We start from the raw sequence: 22,005 nt of genomic DNA on the forward strand, positions 1-22,005 counted from the left end.
TTTAGGAATCCTCAACCCCCCAAAAAAAACATTTTTCAGTTTGTCAGTTCAGGAAACATTTGAACAGAGCTTCTTGGGATGTAACTTTTATCAGTTTCATCTACAGACAAATGCGTTTCAAAAGTGCCCGGGTGTAATGAAAGGGAAAGTGTAAATATAAAAATGAAGAGCATTCAGAAGTGAATCAAGAAAGTGGGACTGGAGGACTGGAGAGTTCTGCTGCCAAATATGTGGCATAAAGTTAACTCGGGCCACATTCTTAGTGTAAAAGTTCTACATGGCACGATTTCAAACAGCCATTGCTAACAAAAGCATGTGGAGTGTCTTTTACCAAACGACAAATTATGACTTATTCATGGAAACAAAATAGATCTTTGTTGAAAGAACAAAGGAAAAAGTCATTGTGCAGCAAACTGTTGTTCAGAGGCTTTTACACACACAGACTGACTCAAATGAGTCTGCAGACAGGAAATTAAGTGAAAGCAATTACTCTTTCAGCTTCAGGCCTAATCAAAGGCAACCCTGAGCCCCCCTGCCCCTTCCATGGGGCCTCCCAGAGCCATGAGCCAGGCCCTCCCAGAGCCATGAGCCAGGCCCTCCCAGAGCCATGAGCCAGGCCCTCCCAGAGCCATGAGCCAGGCCCTCCCAGAGCCATGAGCCAGACCCTCCCAGAGCCATGAGCCAGGCCCTCCCAGAGCCATGAGCCAGGCCCTCCCAGAGCCATGAGCCAGGCCCTCCCAGAGCCATGAGCCAGGCCCTCCCAGAGCCATGAGCCAGGCCCTCCCAGAGCCATGAGCCAGGCCCTCCCAGAGCCATGAGCCAGGCCCTCCCAGAGCCATGAACCAGGCCCTCCCAGAGCCATGAGCCAGGCCCTCCCAGAGCCATGAGCCAGGCCCTCCCAGAGCCATGAGCCAGGCCCTCCCAGAGCCATGAACCAGGCCCTCCCAGAGCCATGAACCAGGCCCTCCCAGAGCCATGAGCCAGGCCCTCCCAGAGCCATGAGCCAGGCCCTCCCAGAGCCATGAGCCAGGCCCTCCCAGAGCCATGAGCCAGGCCCTCACAGAGCCATGAGCCAGACCCTCCCAGAGCCATGAGCCAGGCCCTCCCAGAGCCATGAGCCAGGCCCTCCCTCTGCAGATGTCTCTGAGCTCCATTAGCTCAGGGCTAACAGGACATTCTCCACCAAGGTTACCCAGTGGACCACCCCCGCCCCCCCCCACGCTCCTATGGCGCTGCTTGATTCTCAGTTTGTGCATTCTGCACACCTTTCCAGGACCCCCAAAGGTGAGTCCTGTGTTAAAGTCACCTGGGCAGGACATGGCCTGGCTGCACCTCCCATCACTATGGTAAATCCGACCCCAGCCTGTTGGGGGAACCTTTGGGCCCCCTCTCTCTGCTGAGCCTCGAGGTGCAGCGCTGTGAAGCCTGTGGACCAGGTGCACCCATCAGATGCTCTTGCCTTCTAGAGGAAGGTCAGGACCCCCTTTCTGTAGCCCCCAGTAGAACCCCCAAGCCAGAATGCACCCACCAATGAAACAGTCTGTCACCCCAACCAGCAGAGCCCAACGGATCTCCGTGGAAGTAGCCAGAATTAATTAAGAAAGAACGCGCTGGTGGTCTGGCATTTTCTTGGCACTACCAAGGCTTGTCACCCCCCCTCCCCCTCCCCGCAACATTACAGCTGACGCTGTCCATGATAAGGTCTGAAAGTGGCTGAAATGTTGCTGTTTCACATCCTGCCTGCAGTACCATTGAGAGCATCCTTGTCCTGCGCCTCGTGGGCATCGAGAGCGCTACACAAACCCTCAAAATACATAAGCAATACATCAACCTATTACCCTCCCACAGTGGCCCTGACTGCCAGGTTTCTGGGGCAACAAACCCCCAGGACATTGAAAAGGTTTGAGTACCACTGACCTGTTACCAGATACAGGCCTCTCATGGCCTCTCAGTGCCCTCTCCTCCAGCCACCAGCCTCCATATGCCAAGGCCACTAGGGCACCCCGACCAGGACTGGCAGTTGTGAAGTGTTGTGCTCGTTCTCGACATGAGAGACCCCACTGGGAAACCAGGAGCCAGAGATGATCAGGGGAGGGGTGTGAACATAAAACAGCCCCAGCTGCAAAGGCCAAGTAATACTGTCCTAGTGAAGGAAACCCTTGTCCTCTACCCTCACAATCAACCTCAACCTTCACAGGACTCTTGTGCCAACCTTGTCTGCCACTTTGGCACATAGGGCCCGATTTAGTTATTGACGGATGAGTTACTGTGTCACAACGGTGGCGGATATCCCATCCACCCAAATCTAAATCCCATAGGACATAATGAGATTCATATTAAGGGGACGGAATATCGCTCACCGTTGGTACGGAGTAACTCGTCCGCCAAGATCTAAACCAGGCCCAGAGTCTAAGGGCCTGGTTTAGAGTTTGGAGGACGGGGTTACTGCATCACAAACATGACGGATATCCCGCCCGCCGTATTACAATACCATTATCAAATCAAATCAAATCAAATCATTAACATTTATAAAGCGCGCTACTCACCCGTGCGGGTCTCAAGGCGCTGGGGGGAAAGGGGGGGTTATCGCTGTTAGGAGTCTCCGGAACGCGGAGTGGTCCTGGGTGGTCCTGAGGCTGGTGGGGAGGGAGTTCCAGGTCTTGGCCGCCAGGAAGGAGAAAGATCTCCCACCCGCCGTGGAGCGGCGGGTGCGAGGGACGGCAGCAAGTGCGAGGCCAGCGGAGTGAGGGGGCGGGTGGGGACGTAGAAGCTGAGGCGTCTGTTGAGGTATTCCGGTCCCTTGTTGTGGAGGGCTTTGTGTGCGTGGGTGAGAAGACGGAAGGTGATCCTTTTGCTGACTGGGAGCCAATGCAGGTGTCTCAGGTGTGCGGAGATGTGGCTGTTGCGGGGTACGTCGAGGATGAGGCGGGCCGAGGCATTTTGGATGCGTTGCAGGCGGTTTTGGAGTTTGGCTGTGGTCCCGGCGTAGAGGGTGTTGCCGTAGTCCAGGCGGCTCGTGACGAGGGCGTGGGTCACGGTTTTTCTGGTGTCGGCGGGGATCCAGCGGAAGATCTTACGGAGCATGCGGAGAGTGAGGAAGCAGGCGGAGGACACGGCGTTGACTTGCTTGGTCATGGTGAGAAGAGGGTCCAAGATGAAGCCGAGGTTGCGGGCGTGGTCTGCGGGGGTCGGTGCGGTGCCGAGGGCCGTGGGCCACCAGGAGTCGTCCCAGGCGGACAGGGTGTTGCCGAGGATGAGGACTTCCGTTTTTTCAGAGTTCAGCTTTAGGCGGCTGAGCCTCATCCAATCTGCGACGTCCTTCATACCCTCTTGTAGGTTGGTCTTGGCGCTGGCGGGGTCCTTGGTGAGGGAGAGTACAAGTTGGGTGTCGTCGGCGTAGGAGGTGATGATGATGTCGTGCTTGCGTACGATGTCGGCGAGGGGGCTCATGTAGACATTGAAGAGTGTCGGGCTGAGCGATGAGCCTTGAGGTACGCCGCAGATGATCTTGGTGGGTTCTGAGCGAAACGGAGGGAGGTAAACTCTTTGGGAGCGGTTAGCGAGGAAGGAGGCGATCCAGTCCAGGGCCTGGCCTTGGATCCCGGTGGAGCGTAGGCGGGTGATTAGGGTGCGGTGACAGACGGTGTCAAAGGCAGCCGAGAGGTCGAGGAGAATGAGGGCGACTGTTTCACCGTTGTCCATCAGGGTTCTGATGTCGTCTGTGACTGAGATGAGGGCGGTTTCCGTGCTGTGGTTGGTTCGGAATCCGGTTTGTGAAGGGTCGAGCAGGTTGTTGTCTTCCAGGAAGGTGGTCAGCTGTTTGTTGACGGTCTTTTCTATTACCTTGGCTGGGAAAGGTAGAAGAGAGATGGGGCGGAAGTTTTTCAGGTCGCTTGGGTCAGCCGTAGGTTTCTTTAGTAGGGCTTCCAGCATTCGGCATTCGGGGAAGGTAGCAGAAGAAAAAGAAGAGTTGATGACGGTCTGGAGGTGCGGGGCGATGATGTCGTCGGCTTTGTTAAAGATGAAGTGCGGGCAGGGGTCCGAAGGGGCGCCGGAGTGGATAGAGTTCATGATGGATTTGGTTTCTTCCGTGTTGATGTGGGTCCAGTTGTTGAGGGTGATGTCCGGGGAAGCGGGTTCAGTGGTGTATGGTTGGGTCTGGTGTCCGAAGCTGTCGTGGAGGTCGCTGATCTTGCGATGGAAGAAAGTGGCGAGGGATTCGCACAAATCCTGTGAGGGCGTGACGGCGTTGGCGCTGGCGCTGGGGTTGGAGAACTCTTTGACGATGTTGAAGAGTTCTCTGCTGTTGTGGCTGTTTTTGTCTAGTCTGTCGGTGAAAAAGTTCCTTTTGGCAGTGCGGATCAGGTGGTGGTGTTCGCGTGTAGCGTTCTTGAGGGCGGTCATGTTGTCAGCGGTGTGGTCCTTGCGCCAGGCCTTCTCAAGGGCACGACAAGTTTTCTTTGATTCTTTGAGGGTGTCAGAGAACCAGAGAGGTTTTTTGGTGTTGGTCTGTCGATGCGTGCGTTTGAGGGGAGCAAGGTTGTCAGCGCAGTTGGAGATCCAGTTTGTGAGGTTGAGACCTAACCTATGGGGAGCGGAATATGGTGGACGGGATGGCCGTCACGTTTGTGACAGAGTAACGCATCCTCCAGATTCTAAATCAGGGCCTAAATCTTTAGCCCCAGTAACGTTCTGTGTGTTTGTAAATTAAGTTTGATGTTATACATCATAATAGGGAGAAACTGCGGCGCTCTGGAAACCTAGTACCATGCCCTCCTGACTTTTAGTGCATCTCGAAGAAGAACTTATTTTTAAAGTCACCTCAGAGTGGACGTAAACCTTTGGTAGATGTGATGACATGAGTTATGCTGTATTTGATGCTCATGTCCCCTCCCGCACTCGAGTCAGCCTTAACAGCTCGGCCGCAGCTACCACTACTGGACAGATTAGAAGACAGAGGGCAGAAGGGGCACTTCTTCACAACATCAACAAAGTGCCCTCTATGCCAAACTTACATTCCACCCGCCCGATTTAGGGCTGGGCAGAGCATAAGTATGTCAATGAGGAAGCCTACTTTGGCTCCATCTCCGACACATAAAATGTGGCTGTGAGGGACAGCAAAGATAAAGATAAAACAAGCATTGGTAAAGCCAATAAGTCTCACCTATGCAAGCAGCGTGGATGCTGCTGAGCATGACTAAAAGTTAGTGGTGTGGAGTGGAGTAGAGTGGAGTGGCATAGAGTGGAAAGGCGTAGAATGGAGTGGCATACAGTGGAGTAGTGTAGGTTAGAGTGACTTGAAGAGGAATGGCATGGAGTAGAGTGGTATAGAGTTGAGTGGTGTAGGGTGGAGTGGCAGATTAGAGTGCCATAGATAGAGTAGCATGGATTGGTGAAAAGTAGACTGGCATAGACCATAGATTATAGGAGAGTAGACTGCAGTACAGTGTCACTGGTGTGTCAGTGGTGTGGCACATAGTAGAGTGGAACAGTGTAGAGTGGAGTGGTCTATAGTAGAGTGGAATGGTGTAAAGTAGAGTGACAGAGTGACAGAGTGGCATACAGTGGAGTGGTGTAGAGTGGGGTGGCCTAGAGTGGAGTGCTCTACAGTAGACTAGAGTGGCATAGAGTGGAGAGGCATAGAGCAGAGAGATCTGAAGTGGAGTGGCTTACAGTAGAGTAGAGTGGCACAGAGGCGCAGAGTAGAGTGGCATAGAGTAAAGTGCATAGAGTATAGTGGCATAGAGTGGAATAAATGGAGTGGCATAGAGTGGAGTGGCCTACGGTAGAGTGGCAGATTACAGTGCCATAGATAGAGTGGCATGGATTGGTGAAAAGTAGGCCAGCATGGACAGTAGATTATAGTAGAGTAGACTGGAGTACAGTGACAGTAGTGTGGCACATAGCAGAGTGGAACAGTGTAGAGTGCAAAAGAGGAGAGTGGAGTGGTCTATAGTAGAGTGGAGTGGTCTATAGTAGAGTGGAGTGGCATAGAGTGGAGAGGCACAGATCACAGAGACATGAAGTGGAGTGCCTTACAGTAGAGTAGAGTGAAGTAGAGTGGGGTGGCATAAAGTGGAGTGGTGTAGAGTAGAGTGACAGAGTGGCGTAGAGTGGAGTGGTCTACAGCAGGGTCGAGTGGCATAGAGTGGCATGGAGCAGAGTGGCATAGAGTGGAGAGGCACAGATCACAGAGGCATGAAGTGGAGTGCCTTACAGTAGAGTAGAGTGAAGTAGAGTGGGGTGGCATAAAGTGGAGTGGTGTAGAGCGGAGAGGCATGGAATGGACTTGCATAGAATAGAGTGGCGTAAAGTCGGTCGGCAGAGTGGAGTAGAGTGGTGCACAGTAGAGTGGCATGAAGTAGTGTGACAGAGAGTGGCATAGAGTAGACTGGAGGAGAATAGAGTGGTGTAGAGTGGAATGACAGATTAGAGTGCTATAGACAGAGTTGCATAAAGTGGCATGAATTGGTGTAAAGTAAACTGGCATAGACCATTTAGTAGAGTAGAGTGGAGTACATTGACAGAGTAGAGTGGCACATATAGTGGAATAGAGTAGAGTGGAGTGGTCTATAGTAGAGTGGAGTGGTGTAGAGTAGAGTAACAGAGTGGCATAGAGTGGAGTGGTCCACAGCAGGGTCGAGAGCGGAGAGGCATGGAATGGACTGGCGTAGAATAGAGTGGCGTAGAGCAGAGTGGAGTGGCAGAGTGGTGCACAGTAGAGTGGCATGAAGTAGTGTGGAGGAGAATAGAGTGGAGGAGAATAGAGTGACAGATTAGAGTGCCATAGACAGAGTTGCATAGAGTGGCATGGATTGGTGTAAAGTACGCTGGCATAGACCGTAGAGTGGAGTACAGTGACAGAGTAGAGTGGCACATAGAAGAGTGGAATACCAGGAGAGTGGGGTAGAATGTCGGAGAGTGGAGTGGTCAATAGTAGAGTGACAGAGTAGAGTTGGGGAAGAGTGGAGTAGTCTTTAGCAGAGTGGAGTGGTGTAGAGTAGAGTGAAAGAGTACAGTGGCGCAGAGTTGAGAGGCGTACAGTGGAATGGTGTAGAGTAGAGTGAACGAGTTGAGAGACGTACAGTGGAGTAGTGTAGAGTAGAGTGAACGAGTAGAGTGGCGTACAGTGGAGTGGCGTAGAGTTGAGAGGCATACAGTGGAGTGGTGTAGAGTAGAGTGAACGAGTAGAGTGGCGTACAGTGGAGTGGCGTAGAGTTGAGAGGCATACAGTGGAGAGGTGTAGAGTAGAGTGAACGAGTAGAGTGGCGTACAGTGGAGTGGCGTAGAGTTGAGAGGTGTACGGTGGAGTGGTGTAGAGTAGAGTGAACGAGTAGAGTGGCGTACAGTGGAGTGGTGTAGAGTTGAGAGGCGTACAGTGGAGTGGTGTAGAGTAGAGTGAACGAGTAGAGTGGCGTACAGTGGAGTGGCGTAGAGTTGAGAGGCGTACGGTGGAGTGGTGTAGAGTAGAGTGGACGAGTAGAGTGGCGTACAGTGGAGTGGCGTACGGTGGAGTGGTGGACTAGTAGAGTGGCGTACAGTGGAGTGGCGTAGAGTTGAGAGGCGTACGGTGGAGTGGTGTAGAGTAGAGTGAACGAGTAGAGTGGCGTACAGTGGAGTGGCGTAGAGTTGAGAGACGTACAGTGGAGTGGTGTAGAGTAGAGTGAACGAGTAGAGTGGCGTACAGTGGAGTGGTGTAGAGTTGAGAGGCATACAGTGGAGTGGTGTAGAGTTGAGAGGCATACAGTGGAGTGGTGTAGAGTAGAGTGAACGAGTAGAGTGGCGTACAGTGGAGTGGCGTAGAGTTGAGAGGTGTACAGTGGAGTGGTGTAGAGTAGAGTGAACGAGTAGAGTGGCGTACAGTGGAGTAGTGTAGAGTAGAGTGAACGAGTAGATTGGCGTACAGTGGAGTGGCGTAGAGTTGAGAGGCGTACGGTGGAGTGGTGGACTAGTAGAGTGGCGTACAGTGGAGTGGCGCAGAGTTGAGAGGCGTACAGTGGAATGGTGTAGAGTAGAGTGAACGAGTTGAGAGACGTACAGTGGAGTAGTGTAGTGTAGAGTAGAGTGAACGAGTAGATTGGCGTACAGTGGAGTGGCGTAGAGTTGAGAGGTGTACGGTGGAGTGGTGTAGAGTAGAGTGAACGAGTAGAGTGGCGTACAGTGGAGTGGCGTAGAGTTGAGAGGCGTACGGTGGAGTGGTGGACTAGTAGAGTGGCGTACAGTGGAGTGGCGTAGAGTTGAGAGGCGTACGGTGGAGTGGTGTAGAGTAGCGTGGCATACAGTGGAGTGGTGTAGAGTAGAGTGAACGAGTAGAGTGGCGTACAGTGGAGTGGCGTAGAGTTGAGAGGCGTACAGTGGAGTGGTGTAGAGTAGAGTGAACGAGTAGAGTGGCGTACAGTGGAGTGGCGTAGAGTTGAGAGGTGTACGGTGGAGTGGTGTAGAGTACAGTGAACGAGTAGAGTGGCGTACAGTGGAGTGGCGTAGAGTTGAGAGGCGTACGGTGGAGTGGTGGACTAGTAGAGTGGCGTACAGTGGAGTGGCGTAGAGTTGAGAGGCGTACGGTGGAGTGGTGTAGAGTAGCGTGGCATACAGTGGAGTGGTGTAGAGTTGAGAGGCATAGAGTGGCACATAGCAGAGAAGCACAGAGTGGACTGGACTGGCATAGAGTAGAGTGGCAGAGTGCATTAGGGTAGAGTTGTGAGGTGTGGAGTAGAGTGGGTGCAGAGTAAAGAGGCACGAAGTATTGTGGCAGAGAGTGGCATAAAGTAGAGTGGAGGAGAATAGACTGGCATAGAGTAGAGTGGCATAGAGTAGAGTGGAGAAGCATAAAGGGAGTAGCAGTGTGTGGTTTTGAGTGGAGTGGCATCGTGTGGTGTGGGATGGTATTGTGTGGCATGGAGTGGAGATACATTGTGTGCCACTGAGTGGAGTAGCACTGCATGCTATGGAAAGTTGCCCAAGAGTCCACGAATTGCTCGAGAGCGCATCACAGACTCCTCAGGACAGGTAAGAGCTATATAACTGCAATAATAATACAAGAGAATAGATGACCAATTATCTAGACCTACGATCTTTGTAAACATCTGATGCGTTTGATCCATTGCAGGACACTGTTAGCATCTGAATCAGAGCGCAGTCAGAGGACAGACACTAATTAAGTTGAATAAATCTGTGCTTGGTCGATGCTCCACAGAAAGAAAAGGAAGTGATGCCTACTGAGCTGTCCAATTAGGAGACAAAATAGAAGAGTGACAGTGAAACCAACAAATGGTAAGCACCTTTACATGTATGCATCCAACAGGACAAGCCCCTTGCAACATGTGACCGCTACAGGCCACAAATCAGTGATGCCGCTGCAGAATATATGGCAACAAACAGTTTACAAAACCAAGACACAAGGCATAAAGACACCTGGAATCAAGTGGAGGGATGAGACATTCAGTGGCCACAGAGTTACAGAACACTTTACCTGCTGAGAAGTGTTTACAAGGCACACACAGACAACAGGTGACAGTACAAGGCACAGATATTAACCTGCAGGACACCTGCGGCAGGTGACAGTACAAGGCACAGAAATTAACCTGCAGGACACCTGGGAGCAGGTGACAGTACAAGGCACAGATATTAAACTGCAGGACACCTGGGATCAGGTGACAGTACAAGGCACAGGTATTAACCTGCAGGACACCTGGTGGCAGGTGACAATCCAAGGCACCGATATTAACCTGCAGGACACCTGGGGGGGCAGGTGACAGTACAAGGCACAGATATTAACAGGCAGGACACCTGGGAGCTGATGACAGTACAAGGGACAGGTATTAACCTGCTTGACACCTGCGGCAGGTGACAGTACAAGGGACAGATATTAACCTGCGGAACACCTGGGAGCAGGTGACAGAACAAGGCACAGATATTAACCTGCAAGACACCTGCAGCAGGTGACAGTACAAGGCACAGATATTAACCTGCAGGACACCTGGGAGCAGGTGACAGTACAAGGGACAGATATTAACCTGCAAGACACCTGGGAGCAGGTGACAGTACAAGGCACAGATATTAACCTGCAGGACACCTGCGGCAGGTGACAGTACAAGGCACAGATATTAACCTGCAGGACACCTGGGAGCAGGTGACAGTACATGGCACAGATATTAACCTGCAGGACACCTAGGAGCAGGTGACAGAACAAGGCACAGATATTAACCCGCAGGACACCTGGGAGCAGGTGACAGAACAAGGCACAGATATTAACCTGCAAGACACCTGGGAGCAGGTGACAGTACAAGGCACAGATATTAACCTGCAGGACACCTGCGGCAGGTGACAGTACAAGGCACAGATATTAAACTGCAGGACACCTGGGAGCAGGTGACAGTACGTGGCACAGATATTAACCTGCAGGACGCCTGGGAGCAGGTGACAGTACAAGGCACAGATATTAAACTGCAGGACGCCTGGGAGCAGGTGACAGTACAAGGCACAGATATTAACCTGCAGGACGCCTGGGAGCAGGTGACAGTACAAGGCACAGATATTAACCTGCAGGACGCCTGGGAGCAGGTGACAGTACAAGGCACAGATATTAACCTGCAAGACACCTGGGACCAGGTGACAGTACAAGGCACAGATATTAACCCGCAGGACACCTGGGAGCAGGTGACAGTACAAGGCACAGATATTAACCCGCAGGACACCTGGGGGCAGGTGACAGCACAAGGCACAGATATTAACCCGCAGGACACCTGGCGGCAGGTGACAGCACAAGTCACAGATATTAACCCGCAGGACACCTGGGAGCAGGTGACAGCACAAGGCACAGATATTAACCCGCAGGACACCTGGCGGCAGGTGACAGTACAAGTCACAGACATTAACCCGCAGGACACCTGGAAGCAGGTGACAGCACAAGGCACAGATATTAACCCGCAGGACACCTGGCGGCAGGTGACAGTACAAGTCACAGCACAAGGCACAGATATGAACCCACAGGACACGTGGGAGCAGGTGACAGTACAAGGCACAGATATTAACCTGCAGGACACCTGGGAGCAGGTGACAGTACAAGGCACAGATATGAACCCGCAGGACACCTGGCAGAAGGTGACAGTACAAGGCACAGATATTAACCTGCAGGACACCTGGGAGCAGGTGACAGTACAAGGGACAGATATTAACCTGCAGGACACCTGCGGCAGGTGACAGTACAAGGCACAGATATGAACCCGCAGGACACCTGGGAGCAGGTGACAGTACAAGGCACAGATATTAACCTGCAGGACACCTGGGAGCAGGTGACAGCACAAGGCACAGATATTAACCTGCAGGACACGTGGGAGCAGGTGACAGCAGAAGTCACAGATATTAACCTGCAAGACACCTGGGACCAGGTGACAGTACAAGGCACAGATATTAACCTGCAGGACACCTGGGAGCAGGTGACAGCACAAGGCACAGATATTAACCCGCAGGACACCTGGCAGAAGGTGACAGTACAAGGCACAGATATTAACCTGCAGGACACCTGGGAGCAGGTGACAGTACAAGGGACAGATATTAACCTGCAGGACACCTGCGGCAGGTGACAGTACAAGGCACAGATATGAACCCGCAGGACACCTGGGAGCAGGTGACAGCAGAAGTCACAGATATTAACCTGCAGGACACCTGCGGCAGGTGACAGCACAAGGCACAGATATTAACCCGCAGGACACCTGGGGGCAGGTGACAGCAGAAGTCACAGATATTAACCTGCAGGACACGTGGGAGCAGGTGACAGCAGAAGTCACAGATATTAACCTGCAGGACACGTGGGAGCAGGTGACAGCAGAAGTCACAGATATTAACCTGCAGGACACCTGGGAGCAGGTGACAGTACAAGGCACAGATATTAACCTGCAGGACACCTGGGAGCAGGTGACAGTACAAGGCACAGATATTAACCTGCAGGACACCTGGGAGCAGGTGACAGCAGAAGTCACAGATATTAACCTGCAGGACACCTGGGAGCAGGTGACAGCAGAAGTCACAGATATTAACCTGCAGGACACCTGGGAGCAGGTGACAGTACAAGTCACAAGTCCTATATATATATATATAAATATGACAATCAGCAGGTAACTATAAGGTGTACCGAAGAGGGGGCCATGAAGACGCTTCCCATACATCTCTTCTGTTACAAAACAAGGCAGGTGCTGGGCCTGTTCCTGCAGGTAGGGGTCTCCTCATTCCACATCCGGGGCCCAGGTGTGTACAGTGCGGCCTGTGTGCTCCCCTGGAGGCATGTACCCCCTCTAGGCTGCACCCCCCAGGGCCAGCGCCCCACGGGCCCCGCCTCTGCGGCTCCTGGGGGGCTCTAGTGTCATGCACCCCCTCTCTGAGGCTCTTGGGGGGGCTCTTTGTTCATGCACCCAACCTTCTGCAGTCTTGGGGGGGCTCTTGGGTCACGCACCCCACGGGCCCCGCCTCTGAGGCTCTGGGGTCACGCAGCCCCTCCCCAGTACTCCCAGGTTCACTGCAGGTCGGACGCCCCCCCCCCCCCGGCTCCGCTCACCCAGGTACTCGGCCCCCCGCGGGCCCCGCTCGGGCCCCATGGCTGCCCCGGCCCCGCTGCGCCCTCAGTCCGGCCTCGAGTGGGGGGGGGGGGGGGCGTCCTCCGTTACCATGGAGCGGGGGGAGGGGCCTGGGGCAGCTACTTCCGCCTCCTCCCCCCGGAGTCATCTGACGCGTGCTGAGCCCCCCCCCCCCGACATTACAAGAGGGGCACCTACACCCCAGGCTCCCCCACATGCTCTGGGGGGGGGGGGGGGGGGGGGGGCTAACATTACCCACAGCTCCCCCACATGTACCTAAGGGCCCCTGCGCCCTAACATTAACCACTGCTCCCCTACATGTACCTAAGGGCCCCCTGCGCCCTAACATTAACCACTGCTCCCCTACATGTACCTAAGGGCCCCCTGCGCCCTAACATTAACCACTGCTCCCCTACATGTACCTAAGGGCCCCCTGCGCCCTAACATTAACCACTGCTCCCCTACATGTACCTAAGGGCCCCCTGCGCCCTAACATTAACCACTGCTCCCCTACATGTACCTAAGGGCCCCCTGCGCCCTAACATTAACCACTGCTCCCCTACATGTACCTAAGGGCCCCCTGCCCCCTAACATTAACCATAGATCCCCCACATGCCCACGAGGGCCCCCACACATCACAAGAAGGGCACTTGACACCACTGCCCCCCTACATGTACCTAAGGGCCCCCTGCGCCCTAACATTAACCACTGCCCCCCCTACATGTACCTAAGGGCCCCTGCGCCCTAACATTAACCACTGCTCCCCCACATGTACCTAAGGGCCCCCTGCGCCCTAACATTAACCACTGCCACCCCTACATGTACCTAAGGGCCCCCTGCGCCCTAACATTAACCACTGCTCCCCTACATGTACCTAAGGGCCCCCTGCGCCCTAACATTAACCACTGCTCCCCTACATGTACCTAAGGGTCCCCTGCGCCCTAACATTAACCACTGCTCCCCTACATGTACCTAAGGGCCCCCTGCGCCCTAACATTAACCACTGCTCCCCTACATGTACCTAAGGGCCCCCTGCGCCCTAACATTAACCACTGCTCCCCTACATGTACCTAAGGGCCCCCTGCGCCCTAACATTAACCACTGCTCCCCTACATGTACCTAAGGGCCCCCTGCGCCCTAACATTAACCACTGCTCCCCTACATGTACCTAAGGGCCCCCTGCGCCCTAACATTAACCACTGCTCCCCTACATGTACCTAAGGGCCCCCTGCGCCCTAACATTAACCACTGCTCCCCTACATGTACCTAAGGGCCCCCTGCCCCCTAACATTAACCATAGATCCCCCACATGCCCACGAGGGCCCCCACACATCACAAGAAGGGCACTTGACACCACTGCCCCCCTACATGTACCTAAGGGCCCCCTGCGCCCTAACATTAACCACTGCCCCCCCTACATGTACCTAAGGGCCCCTGCGCCCTAACATTAACCACTGCTCCCCCACATGTACCTAAGGGCCCCCTGCGCCCTAACATTAACCACTGCCACCCCTACATGTACCTAAGGGCCCCCTGCGCCCTAACATTAACCACTGCTCCCCTACATGTACCTAAGGGCCCCCTGCGCCCTAACATTAACCACTGCTCCCCTACATGTACCTAAGGGTCCCCTGCGCCCTAACATTAACCACTGCTCCCCTACATGTACCTAAGGGCCCCCTGCGCCCTAACATTAACCACTGCTCCCCTACATGTACCTAAGGGTCCCCTGCGCCCTAACATTAACCACTGCTCCCCCTACATGTACCTAAGGGCCCCCTGCGCCCTAACATTAACCACTGCTCCCCTACATGTACCTAAGGGCCCCCTGCGCCCTAACATTAACCACTGCCCCCCCTACATGTACCTAAGGGCCCCCTGCGCCCTAACATTAACCACTGCTCCCCTACATGTACCTAAGGGCCCCCTGCGCCCTAACATTAACCACTGCTCCCCTACATGTACCTAAGGGCCCCCTGCGCCCTAACATTAACCACTGCTCCCCTACATGTACCTAAGGGCCCCCTGCGCCCTAACATTAACCACTGCTCCCCTACATGTACCTAAGGGCCCCCTGCGCCCTAACATTAACCACTGCTCCCCCACATGTACCTAAGGGCCCCTGCGCCCTAACATTAACCACTGCTCCCCCACATGTACCTAAGGGCCCCCTGCGCCCTAACATTAACCACTGCCCCCCCTACATGTACCTAAGGGCCCCCTGCGCCCTAACATTAACCACTGCTCCCCTACATGTACCTAAGGGCCCCCTGCGCCCTAACATTAACCACTGCTCCCCTACATGTACCTAAGGGCCCCCTGCGCCCTAACATTAACCACTGCTCCCCTACATGTACCTAAGGGCCCCCTGCGCCCTAACATTAACCACTGCTCCCCTACATGTACCTAAGGGCCCCCTGCGCCCTAACATTAACCACTGCCCCCCCTACATGTACCTAAGGGCCCCCTGCGCCCTAACATTAACCACTGCTCCCCCTACATGTACCTAAGGGCCCCCTGCGCCCTAACATTAACCACTGCTCCCCTACATGTACCTAAGGGCCCCCTGCGCCCTAACATTAACCACTGCCCCCCCTACATGTACCTAAGGGCCCCCTGCGCCCTAACATTAACCACTGCTCCCCTACATGTACCTAAGGGCCCCCTGCGCCCTAACATTAACCACTGCCCCCCCTACATGTACCTAAGGGCCCCCTGCGCCCTAACATTAACCACTGCTCCCCTACATGTACCTAAGGGCCCCCTGCGCCCTAACATTAACCACTGCTCCCCTACATGTACCTAAGGGCCCCCTGCGCCCTAACATTAACCACTGCCCCCCCTACATGTACCTAAGGGCCCCCTGCGCCCTAACATTAACCACTGCCCCCCCTACATGTACCTAAGGGCCCCCTGCGCCCTAACATTAACCACTGCTCCCCTACATGTACCTAAGGGCCCCCTGCGCCCTAACATTAACCACTGGCCCCCCCTACATGTACCTAAGGGCCCCCTGCGCCCTAACATTAACCACTGCTCCCCTACATGTACCTAAGGGCCCCCTGCGCCCTAACATTAACCACTGCTCCCCTACATGTACCTAAGGGCCCCCTGCCCCCTAACATTAACCACTGCCCCCCCTACATGTACCTAAGGGCCCCCTGCGCCCTAACATTAACCACTGCTCCCCTACATGTACCTAAGGGCCCCCTGCGCCCTAACATTAACCACTGCCCCCCCTACATGTACCTAAGGGCCCCCTGCGCCCTAACATTAACCACTGCTCCCCTACATGTACCTAAGGGCCCCCTGCGCCCTAACATTAACCACTGCTCCCCTACATGTACCTAAGGGCCCCCTGCGCCCTAACATTAACCACTGCTCCCCTACATGTACCTAAGGGCCCCCTGCGCCCTAACATTAACCACTGCCCCCCCTACATGTACCTAAGGGCCCCCTGCGCCCTAACATTAACCACTGCTCCCCTACATGTACCTAAGGGCCCCCTGCGCCCTAACATTAACCACTGCTCCCCTACATGTACCTAAGGGCCCCCTGCGCCCTAACATTAACCACTGCTCCCCTACATGTACCTAAGGGCCCCCTGCGCCCTAACATTAACCACTGCTCCCCTACATGTACCTAAGGGCCCCCTGCGCCCTAACATTAACCACTGCTCCCCTACATGTACCTAAGGGCCCCCTGCGCCCTAACATTAACCACTGCTCCCCTACATGTACCTAAGGGCCCCCTGCGCCCTAACATTAACCACTGCTCCCCTACATGTACCTAAGGGCCCCCTGCGCCCTAACATTAACCACTGCCCCCCCTACATGTACCTAAGGGCCCCCTGCGCCCTAACATTAACCACTGCCCCCCCTACATGTACCTAAGGGCCCCCTGCGCCCTAACATTAACCACTGCTCCCCTACATGTACCTAAGGGCCCCCTGCGCCCTAACATTAACCACTGCCCCCCCCTACATGTACCTAAGGGCCCCCTGCGCCCTAACATTAACCACTGCTCCCCTACATGTACCTAAGGGCCCCCTGCGCCCTAACATTAACCACTGCTCCCCTACATGTACCTAAGGGCCCCCTGCCCCCTAACATTAACCACTGCCCCCCCTACATGTACCTAAGGGCCCCCTGCGCCCTAACATTAACCACTGCTCCCCTACATGTACCTAAGGGCCCCCTGCGCCCTAACATTAACCACTGCCCCCCCTACATGTACCTAAGGGCCCCCTGCGCCCTAACATTAACCACTGCTCCCCTACATGTACCTAAGGGCCCCCTGCGCCCTAACATTAACCACTGCTCCCCTACATGTACCTAAGGGCCCCCTGCGCCCTAACATTAACCACTGCTCCCCTACATGTACCTAAGGGCCCCCTGCGCCCTAACATTAACCACTGCCCCCCCTACATGTACCTAAGGGCCCCCTGCGCCCTAACATTAACCACTGCTCCCCTACATGTACCTAAGGGCCCCCTGCGCCCTACTCCCCAAAACGCTCCATGGGACCCTAACATTAACCACTGCTTATCTACGTGCACCTGGGGACCCCCTGACATTGTAAGAGGGACAACTGATACTACAGCTCCCCTACCTGCCCCTGGGAGGCCCTAACATTAGCCGCAGCTCTCCTACATGCCCCCGAGGGCCCCCCTCACATTACAAGAGGGGCACCTGTCACCACAGCTCCCCTACATGCCTCTGGGGGCCACCTCGGATTACAAGAGGGGCACCTGTCACCACAGCTCCCCTACATGCCCCCGAGGGCCCCCTCACATTACAAGAGGGGCACCTGTCACCACAGCTCCCCTACATGCCCTCGAGGGCCCCCTCACATTACAAGAGGGGCACCTGACACCACAGCTCCCCTACATTCCCCTGCCCCCCCCCCCCTCACATTACAAGAGGGGCACCTGACACCACAGCTCCCCTACGTTCCCCTGGGGGCCCCCTGACATTGTAAGAAGTACACCTGTCACCACAGCTCCCCTACATGCCCCCGAGGGCCCCCTCACATTACAAGAGGGGCACCTGACACCACAGCTCCCCTACATTCCCCTGCCCCCCCCTCACATTACAAGAGGGGCACCTGACACCACAGCTCCCCTACGTTCCCCTGGGGGCCCCCTGACATTGTAAGAAGTACACCTGTCACCACAGCTCCCCTACATGCCACCGAGGGCCCCCTCACATTACAAGAGGGGCACCTGACACCACAGCTCCCCTACATTCCCCTGCCCCCCCCTCACATTACAAGAGGGGCACCTGACACCACAGCTCCCCTACGTTCCCCTGGGGGCCCCCTGACATTCTAAGAAGTACACCTGTAACCACAGCTCCCCTACATGCCCTTGGGGGCCCCCTCTCATTACAAGAAGGAGACCTGACACCACATCCCCCCTACATGCCCCTGAGGGCCCCCTCACATTACAAGAGGGGCACCTGACACCACAGCTCCCCCTACATGCCCCTGAGGGCCTTAACAGTCACCCCAGCTCCCCCTACATGCTCTACGTGGCCCTAACATTATAGGGTCACCTGCCACCATAGCTCCCCTACGCCCCCTGATATTACAAGAGGGTCACCGGCCTTCAAGGTGCCTCATACTCCTGGGGCCCATGCAGCGAGGGGCCTCTGGCACTGTGCTGAGGGTCGACTGGGAATGTATTGAGGTCACCTCATGCTAAATGGCCCTAAGGCATGTCTGAAACATATAACCGGCGCTGCCTTTTACCAAATATCACTTTCCATGCTGACACATTTCAACCTTAATGAGCCAATACACCCGATGTTGAAAATGAAACCACAAGTCCCAGGATGCAACACGCTGCTAGCTAAAATGCCAGGGCTGAAGGTGTCGCAGATGGCCTCGGTGCCAATTACCAGCTCCCGTGACACTGCACTGAGGGCCTTGTGCCATTCCACTGAGAGTCCTCCAGCAACGAGGACCTTCTGAAATTTTGCCGAGGATCACAGGGCACCATTCTGGAGGGGGCTCTGATAACCTGAGGGCCCCCGCTGACAGTGTGCTTTGAAACGCCCAGTATGTACTGAATGTCCTCTGATTGTGTACCTAAGAGTCCGGGTGCAAACGGCACCATCACCACTGGGCAGCTTCTTGGCACTGCTAAGAACTGCTTATTGGCACCTCATTTTATCATCCGCAGAAGAATGAAACGCCGGGAGCATCCGATGGATTATGCCCCGTGATTACATGGCTAGAAGAGGCCTCAGCCCACCTGCCCCCCACAAACACTGCATGGCGGACCAGGTAACACTACTGAGATCTGAGTGCAGTGCCAGGATATTCCATCACACTGGATTGAAAGTGCCCTCACAGCACTGAAGGTGCTGTACTGAGGGTCCCTTGACATAGCACTGAGGGCCCTTTCATGTACCGAGGGTCTTTCTAGAGTGTAATGAGGTACTTCAGTGGTGGACTGTGTCCTTTGAGAGGGACTGAATATACTGTGACAGCACTGTTGGCCCTCTGTCCTACTGAGGGTATATTATACAGAGAGGGCCCTTTTAACGTGTGCTGAGGGTCCTGCGACAGTGCAGTGTGGAATCTGCTTTCCTGAAAAGTTGTGTTCTATGTATCAGAAACCGAGCTTACGCTAACATAAGCCTCTTTGCTGCTTTCTTCCATCTTGAGTGTGACGTAGCATTAGGCCAGGTGATCACTGCTGCCTTTGGTTTCCTTGCACAATGAACGTGACCAAGGACATTTTAAACACAAGGGGGGAGGGAGTTGCTGAAATACTGCTCAAGTCTTCACAGGCCACAGTAACCCCCCGCAGGTGCATCCCAGGTGAGCTCGCCAGCTCATTGGCTCAAGGGAGCCTTTTAAACACAAGGGGGGGAGGGAGCACTCTGCCTCTCATCACAGCACAGTCCACTCCATTGCATCCTGGTAAATGGACTACGCTTACCTAAAAGTTGCTGGAGTTTTTCACCAAAGTTGTTTCAGAGAGTGCTGTTATCTCTTGACACTGTTTCTGGGTTCCCTTGAGCAAATGAGCTGACGCGCTCACCTGGTATGCACCTCTGTGCCTGAGGAGTGGTACTGTGACCTGCCAGGACCTGGGATGCACCTCTGTGACTGTGGAGTGGCACTGTGACCTGCGAGGACCTGGGAGGCACCTCTGTGACTGTGGAGTGGCACTGTGACCTGCGAGGACCTGGGAGGCACCTGCGCATCTGTGGAGTGGTACTGTGACCTATGAGGACCTAGGATGCACCTGTGTGCCTGAGGAGTGGTACTGTGACCTGGGAGGACCTGGGATGCACTTGTGTGCCTGAGGAGCTGTACTGAGACCTGTGAGGACCTGGGATGCACCTCTGTGCCTGTGGAGTGGTACTGTGACCTGCGAGGACCTGGGATGCACCTCTGTGCCTGAGGAGTGGTACTGTGACCTGCGAGGGCCTGGGATGCACCTGTGCGCCTGAGGAGTGGTAAGGTGACCTATGAGCACCTGGGAGGCACCTGCGTGCCTGAGGAGTGGTACTGTGACCTGTGAGGACCTGGGATGCACCTGTGCGCCTGAGGAGTGGTACTGTGACCTGTGAGGACCTGGGATGCACCTCTGTGCCTGTGGAGTGGTACTGTGACCTGTGAGGACCTGGGATGCACCTGTGCGCCTGAGGAGTGGTGCTGTGACCTGCGAGGACCTGGGATGCACCTGTGTGCCTGTGGAGTGGTACTGTGATCTGGGAGGACCTGGGATACACTTCTGTGCCGGAGGAGTGGTACTGTTACATGGGAGGACCTAGGATGCACCTGTGTGCCTGAGGAGTGGTACTGTGACCTGGGAGGACCTGGGATGCACCTGTGTGCCTGTGGAGTGGTACTGTGACCTGGGAGGACCTGGGATGCACTTCTGTGCCGGAGGAGTGGTGCTGTGACCTGGGAGGACCTAGGATGCACCTGTGTGCCTGAGGAGTGGTACTGTGACCTGGGAGGACCTGGGATGCACCTCTGTGGCTGTGGAGTGGCACTGTGATCTGTGAGGGCCTGGGAGGCACCTGTCCGTCTCTGGAGTGGTACTGTGACCTGGGAGGACCTGGGATGCACCTGTGTGCCTGAGGAGCTGTACTGAGACCTGTGAGGACCTGGGATGCACCTCTGTGCCTGTGGAGCCGTACTGTGACCTGGGAGGACCTGGGATGCACCTCTGCCTTTGGAGTGGTACTGTGACCTGTGAGGACCTGGGAGGCACCTGCGGGCCTGTGGAGTGGTACTGTGACTATTCAGGCCTGTGCGCCTGTGGAGTGGTACTGTGACCTGTGAAGACCTGGGATGCACCTGTGTGCTGTGGAGTGGTACTGTGACCTGGGAGGGCCTGGGATGCACCTGTGTGCCTGAGGAGTGGTACTGTGACCTGGGAGGACGTGGGATGCACCTCTGCGCATGTGGAGTGGTACTGTGACCTGCGAGTACCTGGGATGCACCTCTGTGCCTGTGGAGTGGTACTGTGACCTGTGAGGACGTGGGATGCACCACTGCGTCTGAGGAGTGGTACTGTGACCTGTGAGGACCTGGGATGCACCTGCGTGCCTGAGGAGTGGTACTGTGATCTGGAAGGACCAGGGATGCACCTCTGCGTATGTGGAGTGGTAGTGTGACCTGCGAGTACCTGGGATGCACCTCTGTGCCTGTGGAGTGGTACTGTGACCTGTGAGGGCCTGAGATGCACCTGTGTGCCTGAGGAGTGGTTCTGTGAACTGGGAGGACCTGGGATGCACCTCTGTGCCTGTGGAGTGGTACTGTGACCTGTGAGGACGTGGGATGCACCACTGCGTCTGAGGAGTGGTACTGTGACCTGTGAGGACCTGGGATGCACCTGCGTGCCTGAGGAGTGGTACTGTGATCTGGAAGGACCAGGGATGCACCTCTGCGTATGTGGAGTGGTAGTGTGACCTGCGAGTACCTGGGATGCACCTCTGTGCCTGTGGAGTGGTACTGTGACCTGTGAGGGCCTGAGATGCACCTGTGTGCCTGAGGAGTGGTTCTGTGAACTGGGAGGACCTGGGATGCACCTCTGTGGCTGTGGAGTGGCACTGTGATCTGTGAGGGCCTGGGAGGCACCTGCCCGTCTGTGGAATGGTACTGTGACCTGGGAGGACCTGGGATGCACCTGTGTGCCTGAGGAGCTGTACTGAGACCTGTGAGGACCTGGGATGCACCTCTGTGCCTGTGGAGCCGTACTGTGACCTGGGAGGACCTGGGATGCACCTCTATGCCTTTGGAGTGGTACTGTGACCTGTGAGGACCTGGGAGGCACCTGTGCGCCTGTGGAGTGGTACTGTGGCCTGTGAAGACCTGGGATGCACCTGTGTGCTGTGGAGTGGTACTGTGACCTGGGAGGGCCTGGGATGCACCTGTGTGCCTGAGGAGTGGTACTGTGACCTGCGAGTAC

At 55.2% G+C, this 22,005-nt stretch overlaps 1 protein-coding gene across 1 annotated transcript in view; it reads right to left on the bottom strand.

Annotated features, from left to right (window-relative positions):
• The window catches only part of CSTPP1 (centriolar satellite-associated tubulin polyglutamylase complex regulator 1), a 289,355-nt gene extending 276,711 nt beyond the window's left edge, over positions 1-12,644 (bottom strand). Inside the window, exon 1 of the mRNA XM_069221679.1 lies at positions 12,551-12,644. Within this exon, the coding sequence (XP_069077780.1) occupies positions 12,551-12,590 (40 nt within the window). The 5' untranslated portion in view covers positions 12,591-12,644. The remainder of the gene's footprint in view (positions 1-12,550) is intronic.
• Positions 12,645-22,005: the final 9,361 nt, after the last annotated feature.

The sequence above is a fragment of the Pleurodeles waltl genome, chromosome 3_1, assembly GCF_031143425.1.
Source record: "Pleurodeles waltl isolate 20211129_DDA chromosome 3_1, aPleWal1.hap1.20221129, whole genome shotgun sequence".
Taxonomy (NCBI): Eukaryota; Metazoa; Chordata; class Amphibia; order Caudata; family Salamandridae; genus Pleurodeles; species Pleurodeles waltl.